The sequence below is a fragment of the Schistocerca gregaria genome, chromosome 3 (assembly GCF_023897955.1).
Source record: "Schistocerca gregaria isolate iqSchGreg1 chromosome 3, iqSchGreg1.2, whole genome shotgun sequence".
Classification (NCBI taxonomy): Eukaryota; Metazoa; Arthropoda; class Insecta; order Orthoptera; family Acrididae; genus Schistocerca; species Schistocerca gregaria.
In genome coordinates, this window is record NC_064922.1 from 918881444 (window position 1) to 918905732 (window position 24289).

The 24289-nt window shown below is 42.6% G+C and overlaps 1 protein-coding gene across 1 annotated transcript in view; it reads right to left on the bottom strand.

The window, feature by feature from the left end:
• Nucleotides 1-24289, bottom strand: part of LOC126355732 (RRP12-like protein) — a 157211-nt gene that overhangs the window by 97303 nt on the left and 35619 nt on the right. The window contains exons 4-6 of the mRNA XM_050006101.1: nucleotides 20198-20380; nucleotides 7206-7322; nucleotides 2275-2505 (exon numbers count right to left, since the gene is read on the bottom strand). Coding sequence (XP_049862058.1) covers nucleotides 2275-2505; nucleotides 7206-7322; nucleotides 20198-20380 — 531 coding nt within the window. The remainder of the gene's footprint in view (nucleotides 1-2274; nucleotides 2506-7205; nucleotides 7323-20197; nucleotides 20381-24289) is intronic.

Consider the following 24289-nt stretch of genomic DNA (forward strand, 5'->3'; position numbering starts at 1 on the left):
TATTTTTAATTGATACAAACTGTCTCCTGTTACTTAAGTATGATCCGATTACATCTAAAGATGGTTTGTGTATGCCATAAATATCAAGTTTTGCAAGTAGGTGTTAGATGGTATGCAGTCGAAGGCTTTGCTAAGATTACACAGTACAACTGATACTAGATCCTTATTTTTGAATGCAGTTAACATCTGGTTAACAACTTCAGTGACAGGAGTAGTGGTATTTTTACCATGTTGATATGCAAACTGTCTGTTGGAGAGGAGATCATGCTTTTCAAATTAGTTATTTAGTTGACTGTACATTAGCTATTCAAAAACTTGATAAAATTGGGACAACAGAAACTGGTCGATAGTTTTGGGGCAGATGCTTATCTCCCTTTTTAAAGACTGGTATCACTTTAGCAGTTTTGAGTGCATCTGGGAAAATTCCAGATTCTAAACACATATTAAAAATGAAAGAAAGAGGTTGACAGATAAGGTGTATTATTTTTTTTTCATTGCATAGTTAGAAAATCAATAACAGTCCATACTTTTGGAATTGGTGAACCTTGCCACAGCTTTTATAATATCCTCTGGGGTGACAACATTCCAGTGGAAAGTATACCTCCTATGGGACACATCACCAAGAAGATCTAGTGCACAAGTGCCATTTTGCTTGGTTTTGTTTTTCAGCTCACTCTTTGAGGTTAAGAAGTAATTATTTACTTCTTCTGGGACCAGCATTGCATCTTGTGTATGGGTTTGTGAATTATATTGGTTGATGATATCCCATGCTGCTTTACATTTGTTGTGAGCACTTTCAATGTAATGTTCACATGCCTGTTTTTTGGCCAAGGACAGTTTGTCTTTGTAGATGTTTTTACATTTTAGATAAGCTCTATAAGAAGTATTATCTAGCTCAGGTCCTTGTTTACAAGAATTTTTATATATTCTGTGCAGTCTGAGCATCTACTCCCTAGTGAGAGCTAGCTCATCTGTATACCATTTTAGCTGTTTGTTTTTCTGTTTATGCTTAGGGCTACTTTAGATTAATGGAGAGCAGGAGTACCGTAACTATGTGAGTATTTTCAGGAAGTTGTTTAACACCATTTCACCAGCACCCTTCTCAGGTTGTGTGTTGTATACAAAGTCTCAGTTAGCATCAGATAATCTGTCAATACATAAATTAATTTATTCATCTTTCTGTCATCTTACCCATGTGGTATTAGACTTGATTCTGACCAATTTGTCTGATTTAGGCAACTGATCAAAGCAGAAAGGGTGCAAAAAAAAAGGGCAGCTCGTTTTGTATTATCACGTTATAGGCGAGAAAGTGTGGCAGATATGATACACGAGTTGGGATGGAAGTCATTACAGCAAAGACGTTTTTCGTCGCGGCGAGACCTTTTTACGAAATTTCAGTCATCAACTTTCTCTTCTGAATGCGAAAATATTTTGTTGAGCCCAACCTACATAGGTAGGAATGATCATCAAAATAGAATAAGAGAAATCAGAGCTCGAACAGAAAGGTTTAGGTGTTTGTTTTTCCCGCTCGCTGTTCGGGAGTGGAATAGTAGAGATAGTATGATTGTGGTTCGATGAACCCTCTGCCAAGCACTTAAATGTGAATTGCAGTGTTGTCATGTAGATGTAGATGTAGATGTAGATGTAGAATAAATGGTTCATGATCAGCTAGGCACTGGCAAGTCTGACGTCATACATATCTCTAGAAAAATTTACTATAATATTATCTAAGCACCCATTATCCCGTGTTGGTGTGTAATTTGTATATTGTAAATTTAGTGATCTTAAGATATTAAAAAATGTTTTAGTAACATGTTCATCAATGTTGGCCATTTCAATGTTGAAATTGCCACAGATAATCAGTTTTATTTTAGATTTTAGTATTTTCCTCATAAGCAGCTCAAATCTTTCGAAAAATGTATTTACATCTCCTCCTGGTGATCTATATAAGCTAACAATTATAGTATTGCCTTATTATAGTAATGCCTTAGAATGATTCAATTTACATGAGAACATCACAAAAATACACACATGGCAGAAAGCCAGGTTACAATAAATGAAGCAAATGTTTAATCCTAAAATTTTGCTAATTTGTCTTCCAAGTGGAGTCCACCATTGCCACCTTGTTTATATTGACATCAACTGCAATACTGGAGACATATGGCACAATGACAAGAGAATGGGAATAAAATGACGATGATATGATATATACACGCACTTGGTAATAAGAAAAACAAAACCCGGCAAAATTCAATGGCAATTCAAGTCTCTAACCTTGACCTGAGCCTTCGGAAATGCAAAAATTATATCCTTGAGGAGATTAAGAACATGTAGTGTTGTCGTGGAGCCTCCGAGAGAACCACTTGTCTCCATCTGTGTGTTGCAGAACTTGGCAACATGCTTTGCTGCAGGGTGATGAGCTGGCGGTGGAGTAGGGGCTCCATCCAGCATTATGCTGCTACCCCTCAGTACTGCACAGACAGCATGTTGTGCTGCCTTGCGAACCTACAACAGGCATGCAGATATTGTCAAGAAACATTAACCAATACTCACCAATAAATGTGTGGTACAGAAGACAAGTCTGATATTAGTCTATTGCTACAATAATCAGCAAAATACCAGTAGCTATGGTTTCAGAGATACAACTCATGTATGTAATCAATTACACTGGACATTAAGCAGAACCTAGTGTGTGCACTATTTGCTATTGCTATAAATATTTATTAATAAGTTGACTGTTTACCACAAACAAATATATATTTAAATACGAACACAAATATTTCAAGACAGTTCATCTGAAGGTCAAAACAGCAATCTGGTATCAAATTCTTTAGTAATTCTTTTGCATGGGCTCTTTATTGGGATTCCATATTTGACTTACAAGATGTTCTGGGGAAGAAATCGGTGCATTATAATAAAGATCATAAAATTTGAAAGCATCCTCTTTACTACTTTCTGACTTAATTGGTTTCTGCAAGTCTGGAAAGATTTTCCCAAGCAAACATACAGCATAGATCTGCTTTGTTTTATTTACTAATAATATGTAAAAACAAAGCTGCAGTCAACACTAAAAGCTGATATGATCATCACACAGCTTTACATAGACATGGTCCCACTGGTGAAGGTGTGGCTTGCCCGGCCAATTATGGAAGCAAGGAAGGAAGGAAACTCAGTTGAACAAACCATTGAGCAAATTATAGAGGGACATTTACCTAAATGTAGAGACCAAATTTTCCCTAAATAGACCAAAATATTGTCACACAATAGAAGTTATGGAAACTGCATGGTAAAACCTAGGGCCACCTATGGACTGAAAAATACACATTCAGACTGGTAGTCTGACAACCTCATAGGCATCATTTCACCAACAGATCTTACAAAACATTAACTATCTTCAAATTTTTTGGTTTATGAACCATCATTTTTTCTGGTTTTAGTTTTTATAGTAAGTCAATGTATTGGGTTGGTGCACAAGTTCATAGTAATATTCTGCAAGTTTAATAAACACAACAAATTCACATAACAGAGACATTCTCCTTCACTATTTACAAAAGTCTGTCTGCAGCTGTAGAAATCACATAATTTTGAGGCAAGCCATGTTCAGAGCACATTTTCATGCAGAATGGAAGTTTCTTGAAAGTTGTTCAATAGAGAACAGGAAAGCTGAAACTCTGAGGGCATTATATCAGGTGAATAAGTTGGGTAAAGAATGACTTCCCAACCGAATTCCTATATAGTGTTTGCCAGTCTAGCAGATTGCAGGTGGATGTTATCGTGGAGTAGCACCACTTCATGCAGTCTTTTTGGATGTCATTCTTGGATTGTGTCTGCAAGACATCTCATCTCAGTTGCTGGTAATAAATGTCAGTGGTGACTGTTACGCCTCGGGGAAACAATACATGGTACACTGCACTATCACTATTCCACCAGACACACAACATATATTTTGTGGATGCACGCAGGTCCTTGTACAGGGAGTTGCTGCTTTGTTTAGGCTAAATCATTACTTTCTTTTCCTTATGTTAGCATAAAGACACCATTTCTTGTCACTAGTAATGATACAAGTTCGGAATGGTCAGTGTTGTTCAAGAGCCAAATGACAACGAACAAGCAGAGATGCACATATAACCACCCATCGATTTCTGTGGTTTTGGCTTAGAGCATACACTCGATTTTTGAACCTTCCCCATTGCTTGCAAATGTTGCACGGTAGTGGAATGATCATAAATCATCACATCTGTCATTTTTTGAGTGCACTGACATTGATCATTCTGTACTAATGTGTTTAAACAATCTTCATCAAACCGAGAAGGTCTTCTTGAACATGGAGAGTAACGAATGTCAAAACAATCATGTTTAGAATGAGAAAAACATTTTCTTGCAGTGCTCTGTCCAACAGGCTTATCCCCCTATCCACCAATCTTTCTGGCTGCCTGCACTGTTGCCACCCTCAACTCAGCTCAAAACAAAGACTATGTCAGAAATATTCAGATTCCTTCACTTTGCACTCCATTTTCTAGTTTACACAGCTCCACTCACTATCTACAAATGACAAAATGACAACATGTAAACTCAAATAGCAACAGTGAACTACAAATAAAAAATGACTCTCGATCCATAAACCTGTAACAACCAGAATACCAGCCTGAAAAATAAAAATGTTATGTACTTATGCACCAACCTAATAAAAACTGAAAATAGAATCTGTCTCTGTCCACAGTCTTCAGAAGTTGCTTCAGTACAGTTTTGCTGGCATGAAGATTTTACCTGATGCCATCATAACCATATTACTAGCGCAGCTTCCTTTCCTCACACATAAATGTTTCCTTAAAAAATGGAACTCCTTGCCTAATGTCCCACAGGCACAGTAATTTAAAATATTTTGCATAACTCTAATGCAATGAAGGAAGACAATTTCCCTAGAGATATAAGAATTTCTGTTCTGTGATCACTTACATCAGTGTCTGACATTTCCCAGATTGATACAAAGACTAAACGGACAAACCACCTTTGTGACGATCCTCAACTGATCCTATTGCTAGAAACTTGTGCCAGATTCTGGAGACATCACTTTGCCTCACAGAGACATTCTCTGCAATGTCCACCTGTATCATTCCCTCATATGTTAGAGTGACTATACAGAGCCTCTGATCGTATTTTATTGTTGTCCGAACCATTTTGAAGCAACGCAACTCTTGTAATGACAACTAGCACGAGTACTGCAACATTTACAGGTGACAAGGTTGTCACAAGCTGTATATATTGCCCCCTCCCCAGTGGAAATGTGGACTGAGTCTGCTGCTCCTACATTACAAACAAAACAGTGTGTCGACATTAAAACACGTTTCTGGATCACAATATTCAGTATTAAATTTTTGGCAATATGTTGCATTTTGACCACTGTACAAGACAGCTAGTGAGGTTTAGGAAACAGTAAGTGTTACATAAAAGTTGCCCAAAACCCCAGATCAAGGGAGACTTACCTGGTGGATTTATATTACTGCTTGTTCACTTCGGCGTATAGCAACACTGCTTATCACTGTGTTAGGTGAAGGAATATTGAAGGAATAAATGCAGGCTTACAACTGTAAAACAACTATGTAAATAGCCCACAGTTGGTTCACCTCTTACTTTAGCAACAGACAGCAAAAGGTCATTATTCACAATGTTGAGAATGGCTGTGATGTGGGGTCTGACTGGGGTACAGCCAAGTGGGGGGGGGGGGGGGGTCAGTGTTGGGGCAACTCCTGTTCCTTATTAGGATAAATGATATTCCCACTTGTATTACGGATAACTATAAAGTATTTCTGTTTGCTGATGACACTAGCTTGGTAGTAGGGCATGTCGTGTGCAACATTGGCTTGGCTTCAAACAGTGCACTTCATGACCAAAGTTCATGGCTTGTAGAAAATAAACTAATGCTAAATCACAGCAAGACTCAGTTTTTACAGTTTACAACACACAATTCAACAAAACATGACATTTTAATTTCACAGAATGGGCATATTATTAGTGAAATTGAACAGTTCAAATTTCTAGGTGTTCAGATAGATAGTAAACTGTCATGGAAAGCCCACATTCAGGAACTTGTTCAAAGACTTAATGCTGTCATTTTTACTGTTCGAATGTTATCTGAAGTGAGTGATTGTTGGACACAAAAATTAGTCTCTTTTGCTTATTTTCATTCGCTTATGTCATATGGTATTAAATTTTGGGGTAACTGATCCCATTCTAAAAAGATATTTTTGGCTCAGAAACAGGCAGCTCAGGCAGTAAATGGTGTAAGTTCACACCCCTGTTTGTGAGTCTGGGTATTTTGAGACTGGTCTCTCAATATATATATATTCCTTACTGTCATTTATTGTTATCAATATTAGCTTATACCCAAGAATACGCAGTTTGCATTCAGTTAATACTTAGCAGAAATCAAACCTGCATCTGGATCGGACATCTTTAACTCTTGTGCAGAAAGGTGTGCAGTATACTGCTGCATCCAGTTTCAATAAGCTACCACTTGAATTCAAAACTCTTAGCAGTAATCCATGCACTTTCAAATCGAAACTGAAGAGTTTCCTCATGGGTCGCTGCTTCTATTCTGTCAAGAAGAACCTTGAAAAATTAAGCTGATTCTTGTTGCAATGTTGATTGCGTTTACTTAAACTTATGGATTGACTTTTTTCCGGTTCATAAACTTTTTATTTTTATCTGCTATTACTCTTATGTTGTAGTTTCATGTACCGACACGTTCCATGACCTTGGAGATTTAGTCCTACAGAACTTGACGTGTAAATAAATAAAATAAATGGTACAAAAAAATGTTACTTATAGTTGGCACACATTAAACATAGGCACACCTGCTCGAGAGATTAAAAAAACAAAGCTTATCTGTGATAAATTACATTTCACAAATTAATACTGAAAATATGAGTTCTCTTCCAGAACAAGGAATCTATAGCTGTGCAAGTTACTTACTTTTAAGGGAATCAATGTATTACCAGCTGACATGATGAAACATATTTCTGTTGGTCATTCACAAAGAACTAAATTTTCACACTGATACAAAAAAAATTCTAAAAATGGAGAAAAAAGGAAATGTTGCTACCACAAATTGTACAAAAATAGCCATTAATTGCACTTTTAACTTCATTTCAGCTCATTTTTCAGTTTCTACATACAAAGTATTCATAACATATATATATTTATACCTTTGGTTTTGAATGAGTTGTGAAAGTGAGGATAGAATCAAGAACTTGCAATGTTGAAGAATATGTCCACACTGCAGCATCTTGGGCTCTGAGTAGCACTGATAGACACCCTATAAGCTGTAAATAAATAAAACATTTACAGCATTACTTAAAAACATATAAACACAATATTAGACATCAAGTAATGATACAAGAAACACTGAACTCTGAGGTCATATTTTACTGAAAACAAAAAAGTATCATCATTTAGGACAAAAAAAGGATTTATCGAAAAGTTGAGGTTACCATTTCCCAAAGTATGGCCTAAAAACATAAGAATAGCATAGAATAACTTTAAAAAGCGTGAGGGGCAGGGTGAGGGTGAGACGGAGACGGAGAGGGAGACGGAGAGGGAGACGGAGAGGGAGACGGAGAGGGAGACGGAGAGGGAGACGGAGAGGGAGACGGAGAGGGAGACGGAGAGGGAGACGGAGAGGGAGACGGAGAGGGAGACGGAGAGGGAGACGGAGAGGGAGACGGAGAGGGAGACGGAGAGGGAGACGGAGAGGGAGACGGAGAGGGAGACGGAGAGGGAGAGAGATGCTTATATTGTAACTTGAATTACCTTCATTAAAGGATGGGAAAAAACCAGAAAAGACAGAGGTGACAGTAACAATTAGGGTGCATAAGGATATTTTAACGACCTCTGGTGCTACCTAAGGATATTTCTGCAAAATCATGTTGGCTAATCTCTTAGAAGTATTTTTCTCTTCTGACAGCATCAGTTCTGTTTGCCTTGTTGAACACGAGCTCAAATTCTGATATCTGTTGCACCCACTTGTTACACAGCACTAACAAATCTCCTCCTAATAGAAATTCTATCCATCAAAATCCTGAGAGGAATTGTAAGAGGGCAAAGCAATTCATTCAATGATGTCCCAAGTGTGTGCTCAAATTTTGCAGCATGATGTGGAATATAAGTTGACAGATATCTAAATCCTCCTGCTGAGCACTGAACATCATCTCAGAGCAGACAACACAGCAGCCTCACAGCCAAAACTTATGTTCTGTATCTCTGCTTCCCCATCTGGCATGGCTATTGCTTCAGACATATCAGGCAGAATTCCAGAAAGAGAATTCAATGACAGGAATTGTTGGTCATCTTCCAGTCTCACAGATAACGTGCTCAACAGTGGAATGTCATGGGCATTCTTTTCCGAAAGCAACAAACACAGGCGATGTTTCATTTCTTTTGGAGGAGGGTGTTGATAAAATTGACCGACACCTTCAACCTGAGAAAACAAATTTTCGAGGCAATCCTGGTTCAGCCATAAGTACACTCAAAGGCTATGATAGAAGGTTAGACTGAAGGCCAAATAAAAAATTAACTGATGTTCAGTTCACGGTCATTTTTGGAATGGCAGTAGTTAGTTTCTATTGCCTACCTGCATTTTTTCACAATAAGAATACGTTTTGTTGAGGATGGTTTTCTGAAGCTGCTCGTTAGTTTCACAAGCACTCCCTATTGTCTTTTTGCCAACCATTTACAATAATTCACAACGTGAAAAGAGTTATTAATAAGTTGAAAGAAGTCTGCTGTTTCATCTTCTTCCGGTAACAGATAACAAATTGCCTGAGCAGTTGTATTCGGAAACAGTTTCAGAGCCAGATGTAAATGTTGGCGCTCTCTACTTTTCCAACACTGAGAGGAGACTGTGACAGTTTGGGGAACATTTTAATTTCTGCATTATCTAATGATAGTTGTTTCTTGATTGGTGCTTTTGTAATTACTTTTCCATTGGAAAACCTTATGCTGTCATAAGGAAAGTGGCTGAGAAGTAATTTGTATATATGAGGGACATCTGAAAATTCCAACATTTTTTCACTGAGTCTTGTAGCAATTTTTCAACCCAAGATCAGAAATGACTGCGATGACACTATCGCTTATATTATGAAATGAGGAAAGGATTGAGTTTGGCACTGCCACTGTCATCTAAATGTCAAAGTCGTAAAATATCAGCTGCTGCCATCCCGAACAAAGTTCATGAACCGTAACAACAAGAATGTTACTACTTGGGTCTACAACATGATCCTCCACTTCTTCAAATCACACACACACACACACACACACACACACTCTCTCACACACACACACACACACACACACACACACACACAAACACAAACACAAACAAACAAAGATCCAAGCTTCCACCTTCTCCCACTGCAGCAGCAGCTCTCATTCTGCTGGAGCCACATGCTCCAATGGTCACGCCATGCACAAAAACAGTGATTTTCTCACTCGGTCTGCACATTCCATTTGGGTTCCCTCTAGGTGCAGCCTAACCCTGAGGTTATTCAATTCGTACAACAAGCAAGCAGTAAAGGGTACCAGCAAAAATCTGGAAGGATTTAAAGTTTAGGGAGATGAAATAAAAAGTGAGGATTGCCAAAGAATTTGTAATTCTCTCAGACACAGCAAATGACATGAAAGATAGTGTCTCAAAATGAGATTATAAGATGATCATCAATAAAAGTAAAACAAGGGTAATGAAATGTAGTAAAACTAAATCAAATGGTGCTGAGGTAATTAGATTAGAAAATTTGATGTTAAATGTATCAGATGGGTTTCCCTACTTGGGCAGCAAACTAAATTATGACGGCTGAAGCAGAGAGGAATAAGTTGAAAACTGGATATAGCAGAAAAGTGTTTCTGGAAAAAATAAATTTATTAAGACTGAAAATAAATTTAAGTCTTAGGAAGTCTTTTCTTGAAGATACTTGTTTCGATTGTAGCCTTTCATGGAAATGAAATGTGGTGCTATAGAAGAAGCTGAAGATGACGTAGATAGATCATGTAATTAATGAGGTAGTACTGAATCGAGGAAGGAAAAGAAGTTTATGGCACAACTTGACTAAAAGAGGACGTCACAGGGATATGACACATTCTGAAGCATCAGGGAACTGTCAATTTGGTATTGGAGGGATGTGTGGGGGACAGAAATTGTAGGGTCAGGCCAAGGGATGAACAGAATAAGCATTTTCAAATGGATGGATGTTGCAGAATTTATTTGGAGATAAAGAGGCTTGCACAGGATAGCGTAGCATGGAGAACTCCAACAAACCCATCTTCAGACTTAGAACCACAACAGCAGCACAAAATATTGACAAATTTAAAGATGTAAATAAAATTACATGCTTCAAATAAAAGTAGAAAGTAACACACAAATCAGGAAATCAATGTCACTCACTCACTAAATATTTACTGCATATTCAATGAACTGTGGATGAAGCCCGACCAACAGGCATTACAAGCATTGATCAAAAATGATAGTGCATTGAGAATAGCTAGTTTCTAGCTGAAATCTAGATCTGCCAATAAAATTTAAAAAGGACAACTGATAGCTGAAATCTATTATTTACAAGTTAATATAACCGCCACTGAGTGCAATAGCCTCCTGAATGGAACCACAATGTGGTGACCCACCATGTTATCACCCATCTCATTTTGGCACCACTGCCAGTCTGCCATAACGTCTCATGAGGCACCGTCATGAGCCACTGCTATTCAACTCACCCGCGCAAGCACCATGTGAACCGGGGTTGGCCATCAGGCAGCTGCATGACTGAACATCAGAAGACAGCGACTGCATCAGGGAGAGCAGAGCCTGCATGTGCCGCATGTGGTCAGCACCATCTCAACTCACCAATCAACAAGCTAACTCCATATTTACACCAGAGCAGAGGGCACTTTCTCACATTTCATTATTGTAATTTCTGTAAGTAACTTGGTCTCTGCTCTCGGGAGATTTGTGACTTGTCTCTTCGACTCATCCTAGATTGTACTCTGGACTTCTATGGAATATTGGAACTGAGTTCACATTAAAATAATTTAACTTAGTGTATGTTTTTATTCGTATATGGAATTACTCCACAAGTGATGACCAGGGCTGTTGGACTTTCATGTGTGTTTCTCGTCGATTTGACAATGATGACAGGCGCATCCTTGGATGTGGTGCTTCAAAGTTTACTGCAGTTGCAGCAGCAGCATCAGTTGCAGCAGCAGCAGCAGCAGCAGCAGCAGCAGCAGCAGCAGCAGCAGCAGCAGCAGGAAAGCCAGTGGCATTCAGAATTGTGACAGTATGAACACACAGCCATGTTGGACAGGGTGTTCACCAGACTGCTGGCAAAGCAATTGCCAGCCCATCACCTCCCTTCCTCACCTAAGGTGAGTCCACAGAGGACAGGAACACATATGACGTGTTACACCAACACTTTGCTGCATTTAATGTAATGGACACCGATAGCATTACTGTCGTGGATTATGCCCACATGCATCACTTGTTGTGCAACTTGGCCTCATTTCAGAAACCTGCTTCCCTCTCATTTGACAAAACTTGTCACTTAGTGATTTCATATTATCACTGGTGTACTCATGTTTTTTCTTTGATGGTGGAATTTTATTAGTGCAGGAAGCATCCTCATTAAATGAATCATGCTCAGGCTGCAGAGTTGCAAAATCTCAGCCAAAAGTGTCACTTTGTTGCCTCTCAGGACAAGGAGTCTTAAGCTGATACTATCGTCAGGGAGATCGTAGGTTCCGCTCAGTCTGGCAATGGGCACTACAATTTGAAGACCCCATCTTGGTGGAGGTCCATTCTATTCGTCAATCGTTTGAAGTTTTTCATGCGGCAGCCCACCAGTTGGAGCACAGGGCAGATGTGGATGCTGTGAACTTGGACAATGGCAAGCACTCTGGACCTGGCACATCCTTGGAGGTGGAAATCACGGGGGCGCAGCATGCCCATAAGCCAAACATATCACAAACACGTCCAAGACAAGCTGTTTTCAGCAAGCCCTTTCCTTCATGCTCCACTCGTTTGTTCAAGATGACTGGCCTGACTGCCCCATGCACTGATCTTTCTGTCAGCACAGTCATATGAAAGGACAAACTGTGGGGATACATCGTTCACCAACCACGTGAGCCACACCCTCGGACCCCCAAGCAATAGACATTAATGTAGTCAGCCCTGAGGGTAACAGCATTGCCATGGCTTCTAACTTCTTGTTCATCAATGTGTGTATCAACAAGAAGTCACTTTAGTTGGAAATATATACGGGCACAGCAAGTATACAGGGTGTTACAAAAAGGTAAGGCCAAACGTTCAGGAAACATTCCTCACACACAAAGAAAGAAAAGATGTTATGTGGAATGTGTCCAGAAACACTTTAGCTCATATCACCCTTAAAATCATAGTGCAGCCTCATTCTTGTCAGACCAAGCCCTGCTCCCCCAATGATGCCCATTGGCAACATCCTCAAGCTCTGTGAATGAGGCCAGCAACAACTGCCTGGAGCTATGAGTGAAGGCTCACCAACTCAGCTTGCATCTGTACACAGCAATCACAATACCTACCCATACTAAAAATGGGGGAACTATACAATACACAGTTGTTGCAATGCGGTTGGTTGGTTGTGTGGGGAAGAAGACCAGACAATGAGGTCATCAGTCTCATCGGATTAAGGAAGAATGGGGAAGGAAGTTGGCCATGCCCTTTCACAGGAACCATCCCAGCATTTGCAAGGAGCGATCTAGGGAAATCACGGAAAACCTAAATCAGGATGGCCGGATGCGAGATTGAACCATCATCCTCCCGAATGCAAGTTCAGTGTGCAAGCCACTGCGCCACCTCGCTCGGTCAGTTGCAATGTGTAACTGATTAGTAAATACACACACTCGCGAGAAATTTAAGAATAAAATAACACACTGTACAGGTAAAACTAAGTAAGCCGCTTCTTGTAAGAAACTCAAAGTAATTGACAAATGAAGAAAGAGAGAGAGAGAGAGAGAGAGAGAGAGAGAGAGAGAGAGAGAGAGGTGGTACATATCTGAAAAGCCTGTCCAACTGGTTCAATATCTTGGAATAACATTACAAAGTGATTTGAAACTGGACGACCATAGATAAACAGAAGTACAGAAGGCAAATAGAAGAAAGACTTGTTGCAAGAGCTCAGGGAAACTGTTGTGCATATGTAAAGGAATCTGAATACACAAAATTAGTGACACCAATGTTAAAGAACTGCCCCTGTGTTTGAGAAACCTTGTCAAGTAAACACGACATCTGATAGTGAACTAAATCACAAACACTTCATTAAATATTTGGACAGCAAGGTTAATACTACCACTTTCCTTGTTCCAACACACCTTAGGCCTACATGTGATTCAAAATGGAAAATTTACTGCACATTTCCCACTGTAATATTTCAGTAATATACTGTATATATGATGGAGACATATTGAGGTTAATCTGCATAAGACATGTTGTATATACTCATTCTGCGAAAATATAAAAATAAAATTGTACACAGCGATCTAACACTCACATGAATACTGTCCACATTTTTAAGCCTGACAATAATCCTAAAAAGTAGGGCTATATATCGTTAACCCGTGGTACAGAAACTATTCTGGTATGAGCTAGCAACATACTGGATCTACTACTACTACTTAGTTTTGTTCTCTTCCTTACATAATGTTGCCTTCTGGGTGTGTTTATGGCACCACCAATAGATGATGGTCATCACTATAAACTTTCCACTCCTGTCTGTACATAAATCTTACTACCTGGCATACATGCTGACATGCAAGGGAACAATGCACCATATCAGCAACACTACCTATGCCAGCTACTATGTAACTTATACATCAGGCAAAACTGTTCCTGGTTCTAACCAGAACATTCTCTCACTTTGGAAGATGGTTGGTTGGTTGGTTTGTGGGATTAAAGGGACCAGACTACTATGGTCATCGGTCCCTTGTTCCATAAAAACTAAAACCACCCGAAGAGAATAAAAAACGAACAACAGGAAAGACAGCAGACAAAACAGGACATGAAATACTCTGACAGAGACCAGACAAAACAAATTAAAACACACAGTGTGACGGTGGTTGGCCGACTGTAAAGAAAAAGAGGAAAAGCCAAGCACCAAGAACACTTTAAAAACTCTGTTTAAAATCAGAGGCTAAAAGCCAGAATCAACACTAAAAAAACAAACACTCAGATTAAAGGATAAAAAAACCCCTGCCCGAATAAAACACAAAACCAAGTCCACGATGGCAGAGTGATCTGATAAAAGAGCAGAGAGCGTGTCAGGCATTGCAAAAGTCTGCCTGAGCACAGTTAAAAGGGCGCACTCCGACAGAATATGGACCACCGTCAAGGACGCCCCACAACGACAAATAGGGGGATCCTCACGACACAGTAAATAACTGTGCGTGAGTTGGGTGTGCCCAATGCGGAGCCGACAAAGGACGACTGAGTCCCTGCGGTTGGCTCGCACGGATGACCGACACACAGTCGTCGTGTCCTTGACGGCACGGAGTTTGTTAGGGGTGGTCAGACCGCGCCATTCAGCATTCCAAAACGAGATAACTTTGCGGCGTAAGACTGTCCGCAAATCAGCCGCCAGGAGGCCAATCTCCAGAGATGGCGCACTGGTGGCCTCTTTCGCCAGGCGGTCAACAGTTTCATTGCCGGGTATACCAACATGGCCTGGGGTCCAAACAAAGACCACAGACCTGCCGCTACGGGCGAGAGTATGCAGGGACTCCTGGATAGCCATCACCAGATGAGAACGAGGGAAACACTGGTCGAGAGCTCGTAAACCGCTCAGGGAATCGCTACAGATAACGAAGGACTCACCTGAGCAGGAGCGGATATACTCTAGGGCACGAAAGATGGCGACCAGCTCGGCAGTGTAAACACTGCAGCCAGCCGGCAACGAACGTTGTTCAGAATGGTCCCCTAGAGTTAGTGCATAACCGACGAGACCAGCAACCATCGAACCGTCGGTGTAGACAACGCCAGAGCCCTGATACGTGGCCAGGATGGAATAAAAGCGGCGTCAGAAGGCCTCCGGAGGGACTGAGTCCTTCGGGCCATGTGCCAAGTCGAGCCAAAGGCAAGGGCGAGGCACACACCACGGGGGTGTACGCAGAGGGGCCCGGAAAGGAGGTGGAACAGGGAAACACCCAAGACAGGAAAGAAGCTGTTTGACACGTACGGCGATCGGACAACCCAACCGGGGCCGACGTTCTGGCAGATGAACGACTGACTGCGGGAAGAGGACACGATAATTTGGATGCCCGGGCAAGCTAAAAACATGGCCAGCATAAGCAGCCAGTAATTGTTGGCGTCGTAACCGCAGTGGAGGGACACCTGCCTCCACAAGTATGCTGTTCACAGGGCTGGTTCGGAAGGCACCAGTGGCAAGGCGTATCCCGCTGTGGAGGATTTGGTCCAGCACCCGCAACGCAGATGGGGATGCTGAGCCATAAGCCAGACTCCCGTAGTTCAGACGGGACTGGATTAACGCCTGGTAAAGCCGTAGAAGAGTAGATCGGTCGGCGCCCCACCTGGTGTGGCTCAGGCATCGCATAGCATTTAGATGCCGCCAACACGCCTGTTTAAGCTGCCGAATATGAGGCAGCCAAGTCAACCGGGCATCAAAAACCATCCTCAAAAACCTATGGGACTCCACCACTTTAAGAAGCTCGCCATCAAGATAAAGCCGCGGCTCCGGGTGAACAGTGCGTCGCTGGCAGAAATGCATAACGCAGGTCTTGGCTGCGGAAAACTGAAAACCATGCGCTACAGCCCAAGACTGCGCCTTGCGGATTGTGCCCTGTAGCTGACGTTCAGCAGCTGCAATGCCAATAGAGCTGTAGTAAAGGCAGAAGTCGTCAGCATACAGGGAAGCGGAGACAGTATTTCCCACGGCCGCAGCGAGCCCGTTAATAGCTATTAAAAACAGACACACACTGAGAACAGAACCCTGCGGCACACCGTTCTCCTGGACTTGGGAGGAACTATATGAGGCCGCGACGTGCACGCGGAAGGTACAATACGACAGAAAATTGCGGATATAGATCAGCAGAGGGCCCCGAAGACCCCATCCATGAAGCGTAGAAAGGATGTGATGACGCCATGTCGTATCATACGCCTTCCGCATGTCGAAAAAGACAGCAACCAGATGCTGACGGCAGGCAAAGGCAGTACGGATGGCCGACTCCAGGCTCACCAGATTGTCGGCGGCGGAGTGGCCTTTACGGAACCCACCCCGAGACGGAGCCAGAAGGCCTCGAGACTCCAGTACCCAATTGAAGCGCCGGCTCACCATCCATTCAAGCAACTTGCAAAGAACGTTGGTGAGGCGAATGGGACGGTAGCTGTCCACCTCCAAAGGGTTCTTCCCTGGTTTCAGAATGGGGACAACAAGACTTTCCCGCCATTGCGACGGAAACTCACCCTCGACCCAAATGTGGTTGTAAAGATCGAGGAGGCGTCGCTGGCAGTCCACTGAAAGGTGTTTCAGCATCTGAGAGTGGATGCTATCTGGCCCAGGAGCAGTATCAGGACAAGCGGCGAGGGCACTTCGAAATTCCCACTCACTGAATGGAACATTGTACAATTCAGGATGGTGAGTGCGAAAAGAAAGACTCTGACGTTCTATCCGCTCCTTAATGGAGCAGAAGCCCAAGGGGTAGTTGGCAGAAGCGGAATTCATAGCAAAGTGCTCTGCCAAGTGGTTTGCAATGACGTCGGAGTCAGTACAAACTGCTCTATTCAGTGAGAGCGCACAGACACTAACAGGGGTCCGATAGCCATAGAGGCGGCGAATCTTGGCCCAGACCTGCGATGGAGTGACATGGAGGCCAATGGTGGACACATACCGCTCCCAGCACTCCTGCTTGCATTGGCGGATAATGCAGCGGACTCGCGCACGCAGCTGTTTGAAGGCGATAAGGTGGTCGATTGAGGGATGTCGCTTGTGCGATCGCTTCAGCGATCTCAGGCGACCACCAAGGCACAGTCCGCCGCCGAAGGGACCCAGAAGAACGTGCAATGGCAGATTCGGCGGCAGTAACGATGCCGGTGGTGACCGATTGAACCACTGCATCAATGGCATCGGTAGAGAGAGGCTCAATAGCGGCAGTTGAGGAGAACAAGTCCCAGTCAGCCTTATTCAGAGCCCATCTGCTAGGGCGCCCAGAAGACTGACGCTGTGGCAGTGACAGAAAGATCGGAAAGTGGTCACTGCCACAAAGGTCGTCATGCACTCTCCATTGTACAGACGGTAAGAGGCTAGGGCTACAGATCGAAAGGTCAATGGCGGAGTATGTGCCATGCGCCACACTGTAGTGTGTGAAGGCACCATCATTTAAGATCGAGGGATCGAGCTGCGCCAATAAATGCTCAACGATGGCGCCTCGACCTGTTGCCACTGACCCACCCCACAGATGGTTATGGGCGTTAAGTAACAGGAAAGGTGGAGGCAATTGAGCTATCAAAGCAGCCAGGACATGCTGCACGACATCACCATCCGGTGGAAGGTAAAGACTGCAGACGGTAACAGCCTGTGGCGTCCACACCCGAACAGCGACAGCCTCTAAAGGTGTGTGGAGAGGTACAGACTCGCTGTGAAGAGAGTCAGGACATAGATGCAGACGCCACCAGACACCCTTTCATAAGCTGCCCGGTTCTTATAATAACCCCGATAGCCACGGAGGGCGGGGGTTCGCATTGCCAGAAACCAAGTTTCCTGCAGAACAATGCAGAGGAAAGGGTGAAGGCTGACAAGTTGGTGGAGCTCAGCTAGATGGTGGAAGAAACCGCTGCAGTTACACTGGAGGATGGTGTTGACCATGGCTGAGAAAGGCTTGACGGGACTGGGAAGGGGAGATTACGCCGCTGGGTCACCTGCTGCCATCCGATTTAGCACCTGTGATAGTGCTTTCCATGGTGTCTGATGGACCGGTCGAGATCGAGGTCCTCAGCGGAAGCCTGAAGCTCCACCGCATCCTCAGACGCAGAGCTGGAAGGTTGCGGTGCGATGGCTGCCACCAGCGACTTCCTTGGGCTGAGAGCTCTTCTTGGGTTTCTCACGCCGCACGCCGTTCCTTGGGTCACACCGGCTGGGAGGGCTTCACTGATTCAGTCTCCGGGACGGAGGAGGATCGTGAAGCCCTACGACCAGCTGATTGTGGGCACTTACGCCATTGTCGGTCGTCAGGCTTCTCGCTGGCGGAAAACCTGGGAAGGGAGGGACCCAAGGGACCCCTTGCGAGCGTGAGAAGCCAAAGAAGTTGGACACTTCTCCAGCTTAGAAGTGGGGACGGACGTCCCCGATGGGTGAGATGGTGTTTGCTCCTGAGGTAGGTGGCGCAGGAGCAACCCGGTGGGTAGAGCCCCCCCACTGGCGAGGGGGCAGGAGGAGTTTTACTACTCATCGATCCGGCGACAACTGGAGAAACAGACGGGGCTAGCATAGGTGTTGTAGCAGCAGCGTAGGAAGATGTCATTCTCACAGAATGGAGTCGGTCGTATTTCCTCTTGGCCTCAGTATAAGGTTAGTCGGTCCAGGGTCTTGTATTCCATGATTTTACGCTCTTTCTGGAAAATTCGGCAGTCTGCCGAGCAAGGTGAATGGTGCTCCCCGCAGTCGACACAGATGGAAGGCGGGTCACATGGAGTATTGGGATGTGATGGGCATCCGCAATCTCGACATGCGAGGCTGGAAGTGCAGCGAGAAGACATATGGCCGAACTTCCAGCACTTAAAGCACCGCATCGGGGGAGGGATATAGGGCTTAACGTCACATCGGTAGACCATCACCTTGACTTTTTTCCGGTAATGTACCCCCTTCGAAGGCCAAGATGAAGGCATGGGTAGCAATCTGATTTTCCTTCGGACCCCAATGAACGCGCCAGACGAAATGTGCACCTCGGTGCTCTAAATTGGCGCGCAGCTCTTCATCAGACTGCAAAAGAAGATCCCTGTGGTAAATAACTCCCTGGACCATATTTAAACTCTTATGGGGTGTGATCGTAACGGCAACATCCCCCAACTTGTCACAAGCGAGTAACCGTCGTGACTGGGCAGAGGACGCTGTTTGTATCAGGACTGACCCAGAGCGCATTTTTGACAAGCTCTCCACCTCCCCAAACTTGTCCTCTAAATGCTCGACGAAGAACTGAGGCTTTGTGGAGAGAAAAGACTCCCCCATCAACCCTCGTACAAACTAAGAAGCGGGGCGAATAACTGTTACTAGCCATCCTGAGACTTACGTTCCTCCCACGGTGTGGCCAGGGAGGGGAACGTTTTCGGATCGTACTTCTGAGTGTTAAACTGAGCCGAGAACGCTTAGAGACTGCTGGCAGCTGGCCACCAGCGAGAGACGATGTACCACGGTTCACTGTGGGTAATCCGCCCTGATGCAACCTACTCCGACCAAGGGCCCTCCCCACAGGCGCCACCCCAGCCACGGCAAGAGCCACCTGGCAGGTTGGCCGTTGCCGGGAGTCCCGATACCCCAGGAGGATAGGCATCTACTCCTTGGCATACGTGGGGAATTAACGGCGCAGGCATCAGTAGAGCGATCCCTGTGTTGTCAGGGGGCTACAACCAACAGGGTACGTGGCGGCCCCACCACAACGGACTGGCTACCGTGCTGGATGTTAGGTAACATGTGGTCCATGGTCGCCGTCGGTGCAGAAAGAGGCACTGCACAGTGCAAGGTGTTATCTGCACGCAGAAAAAAGAGTCATGCCCAAGAGATGGAGAGCGCACAGGACTGCAGTTTCAACAGTGTATAAGCTGGCGAAAGGTCTGATCGCAAGATGGACACAATGCACCAAGTAAGGCGCCCTTCCCCAATCGGCTCGCTCTTCGGAAAATTTTGAGAGATGGAGGTCAAAACCCAACAGGGGACCATCATACAAGGCCGAAAAGTTTGAGACTCCTTTTAGTCGCCTCTTACGACAGGCAGGAATACCGCGGGCCTATTCTAACCCCCAAGCCCGCAGGGGGGTGGAAGATGGCAGATATTTTCACTGAGCATAAAAAATTTGTAGATGCTGCATTTAAAACAGGAAACAGGTAGTTGAACATATTGTCACTGATGGTTCCTTGATTATGTAAACACAAAGATATACATAACAGCTTTGTACTTACTGTTCTCAGTATCACGTTGTTCTCAGTTTCGGAATATTTTCCAAGTAAATCAACTAACAATTTTGATGTCTCAGAAAATTTCAATTTCAGAAGACTCTCGGGGACTCCTTTTATACACATGCCAATTAACGAAAGGACAGCTGCCACTGAAATCTCTGTATCGCTCTTCTCCAATGTTGACATCTGTAAGAAAGAGGAAAAATCCATTTGTGGACAATCATCTCAATTTAGTCATTCAATGTTCATTATTACATGAAGTCAATAAAAAATACCTGATATCAAAAGACCAAAAAATTTACTATTATTTTGATGAAAGATATCTATTTTGCACACTGGAATGTTGCCCTTTAAATACACATGGAAATTGCTTTCAAAATTCAAGTGCATACTCAGACTGAAACAGGAGTACCACACCAGCAATCAAAATATAACCACAGTATGGATGTTCTATTCCTCACACTATCCAATAGTTGTATTGCAAGCACATATAAAATGTGAAAATATTTTACTATAAGTTATCATTTGCAATTCATATACGCCAATGAAGTAAGTCTTTTCTGGAGTAAATGGTTCTGAGGCACCTTATGTGGAACATTAGCAATGTGAAGAGAATATGAGATATACTAACGCTAATGTTAAGTCCATAGATATCCAGCTGGACGAGCTTATTAAAAAGGCCTGACCCATTCAATGACTTTCTATGAGAAGACAAGGGAAGTGACACTCAAATTGTCAGACTTCTTGTACAAGTTAAGCGCAGTTCAAAACCCAAAAACTGTATACTTCTCCAACCCACTGGCACAGACAAAGAGGTAATTTAAAAGGTAAATCCATGGTATTTTACTTCCACCCCGGTTTCTCAGCACTCATATCATATCCTGTGATTAAAACCTCACATTGTAAACAATCTGTAACTGTTTCCTCACACAGTTCATACAAGAAAGTTGTAGCACTAATCTTTTGTTTTCTTGCAATAGATGGTACATATATTTCCTTTCTGCGTCGCTTTCAGTTCCCAGAAGTTTACCATGAATCTGGGAAATCTTGTGACTTCAACTTTTTTTAAAAAACAATTGTTGAGAGAGTACTAATGGAACTAGTTGCTATCCCACTGTTCAAAGCATCTTTTGACTATTCAGTTGTTTACGAACTGTGGTGTCTTAAATTATTCTGTCCATTTCTCAATATTTTGTTTCACATAATAGGCACATTTACTCATAATATAGTGTGGTCTAGCACCAAAATAGACAAAAAAAATTGTCTGTCTTATTATGCAAATTATTACTGAAAGTGGCAGTGCAATGATTAAGACACTGTTTACACATTCAAGAACAGAAAATTTCCTTCTGCAACTGAAAATCACATTAAATACACTTTGTCATTTGTTGATTGTTATCAAACAAATAGTAGCGACTCGAGAATTTCGCTGTAAATTCTAGAGATACTCGGCCTTCCACCATCTCAAACACTCAATATTTTAAAAGTAAGTAAGCGGAAACATATCTACTGTGCCTTCGGTTTCTGTGTGCAGGTTGGAAGTTAATAATGAGAAAACGATAAGTGGGGCAGTCAAATGACACCGACAAGTGTTGCCGCAAGAGCCACAGACACTGTGTGTGAGGACAGGGAGTAATTAAATGCTATTCTTTGCTGTGTTAGTGAATGTGACTGTTGGAGAAAAAAAATGAGCATTTGACTATAGACTTTTAACTTACTTCATGTCTTAGCTCTGAACGAAGCAAGATGCATCACGGGGCATCTATAAATTATTTGCATGTTAAAAACAGGCAATTGTGATTATATTTAATTCTATCTAATGGATATTGGTGTAGTTGACTTGCAAGAGTTTGTATGCTTATATGAAACTTGTGGAAAGGAAAATACACCTGAGCTCAACTGAAAGTATGAGAGTACCGAGTTATTTCAAGTGAGAGAGAAAAGAGTAATTTTTTGGTTCCTCTAACCAGCATTATTTCTTCAGAGAAGGAGTTATGGAGATTGATGCAGCCGCATATCCAGAGAAGAGGACTGGATAAGAAGTGTGAAGTTCGCAATCCAGTTTTGCACCGCTTCTCTTGTCACTGAAACCGTTAGAGCTCTTTGTAAGTCTTGTAAAGCAAATTGCAGAGCTATAACATATGTATACCATGGTCACATGTATAACAACTAACTAATAAGGAGGAAATGTTTAATTCAAATGCCAAGTATCCCAGGAATGGTGAAGCTGTGCCGTAACAATGCTCATAACTGCAACACCATGTAATCATTAGGAAAACAGCCTAGATCAAGACCATAGGAATGAGCATCACGTTAATGCAAACATTTTTGGTAAACATATTCAATGGTGTACACAGTATTTTTTTTTTTTTGGCTGAGTGTGTGTGTGTGTGTGTGTGTGTGTGTGTGTGTGTGTGTGTGTGTGTGTGTGTGTGTGTGTGTGTGTGTGTGTTGGGGGGTGGGGGGAAAGGGGGGGGGGGGGGGGGGAGACAGGTGAAATGCTGCATCAAAAACATTCAATACATTGCAAATGTTCAAAACAGTCATGGAACTACTGTACACTATGGAGCAATGAAACTGGCAGCTGTAGGGCCAAGTATAGAAGTGACCCTCTCCACATTTCCTCCCATTCATGTCCTCTCAGTTCACTTCGGCCATAAAAAAAACTGGAGCCTTCAGACCAAAGGGCCACCACGTGTCAAGCAAAACTGGTAAACTGCACTGTCAAATAATGCTATCCGAAAAGTATGTGCAATGCATTACCAGGTGCTCACTTCAAAATAGCACAAATACCGAAATCAACACGTAGCACACTGCAATAAAGAATCAGATAATAAGTTATAATTTATTATGGCTGGAAAACCAATTGTCAAGAAATTGAAATTACTGTAAGGAAAAAACACTCATAGCTCCATTCTAAAGTCTTACCACACGAATGAATCCTTAAGTGAATTACAAGACATATTGTAGCAAAATACAGTACTCTGCTTAGCTGTTAAAGATATTTCAGTTTTAATTATGTTAACATTTAAATATTCATTAGCTCTGTGTGTTAGTTTTAACCTTGACACAAACCAGAAAACAAGGATTTTGTGTTTGCCACAACAGCGACAAACATCCCAACAAACGTAGTATTACTCTGCTCCTCTTCTGCCTTGTACTGCTAAATAATTAGGAGAAAAGGGGGAGGGGGAGGGAGGGGGAGAGAGAGAGGGGGGAGAGAAGAGAGAGAGAGAGAGAGAAAGAGAGAGAGAGAGAGAGAGAGAGAGAGAGAGAGAGAGATGGCCTACAACTTCGAAAGAAGAACACTTAAATAATTTGTTTAACCATCCTGTTCTAAAGCACTCAGTGTATTAGACAAGTTTCTAGTTGACAAGTAATTTTGAAGAATGACAATTCTATCAACAGTATTTTCTCAGATTAGTTTCTTCAGAAAGTAATTTTCTTGCACAGTGTAGATACTTAGCCATGGTACCTCCGTCAATGGCTTCAAGTAAATTTTGCACGTCTTTAATTCTGGATTTGAAACTTCTGGATGTGACCTGTCCTTTCTCTAACACCCCTATATTTCCTATTAGGTTTTATTGGCAGTGATAAGGGGGAATCCTCAGAAACTGGTTCTCCATTTCTGATGCTAAGCTGTCAAGTACATATTGATTTCGTTCAACATTTAAGCTCTCTTACAGCAACTCAATACTGAATTAGTTTTGTCTTCTAGCCAATACACAATTTAATTCTCTTTGTGTTTGAATTAGGAAATTTCTCCCTTTTTATGATAACTGGTGTTATTCATGACGATCACACAATCGACTTCTAAATCATGTAACAAATCCGAAAAACAAATTTAAACAAATCGCTATTCATCACATCATTATAATCACTGGATATAAATATTGGCTTTGCACTGTTGATAAAGCCATGGTCAGATGATCCTGCACAAGACAGTAAGTCTCTTTCCTCTGCCTACTGCCCCTTAAGATCACCACTGTCCTTCGAATATTGACAGGTGTGCTTTCTGGCATGATTCTCATTGAGCCAGGTCTCACTGAGACACATGATAGGGCAATGATTTTCTTTCCTGATGATACACATTTT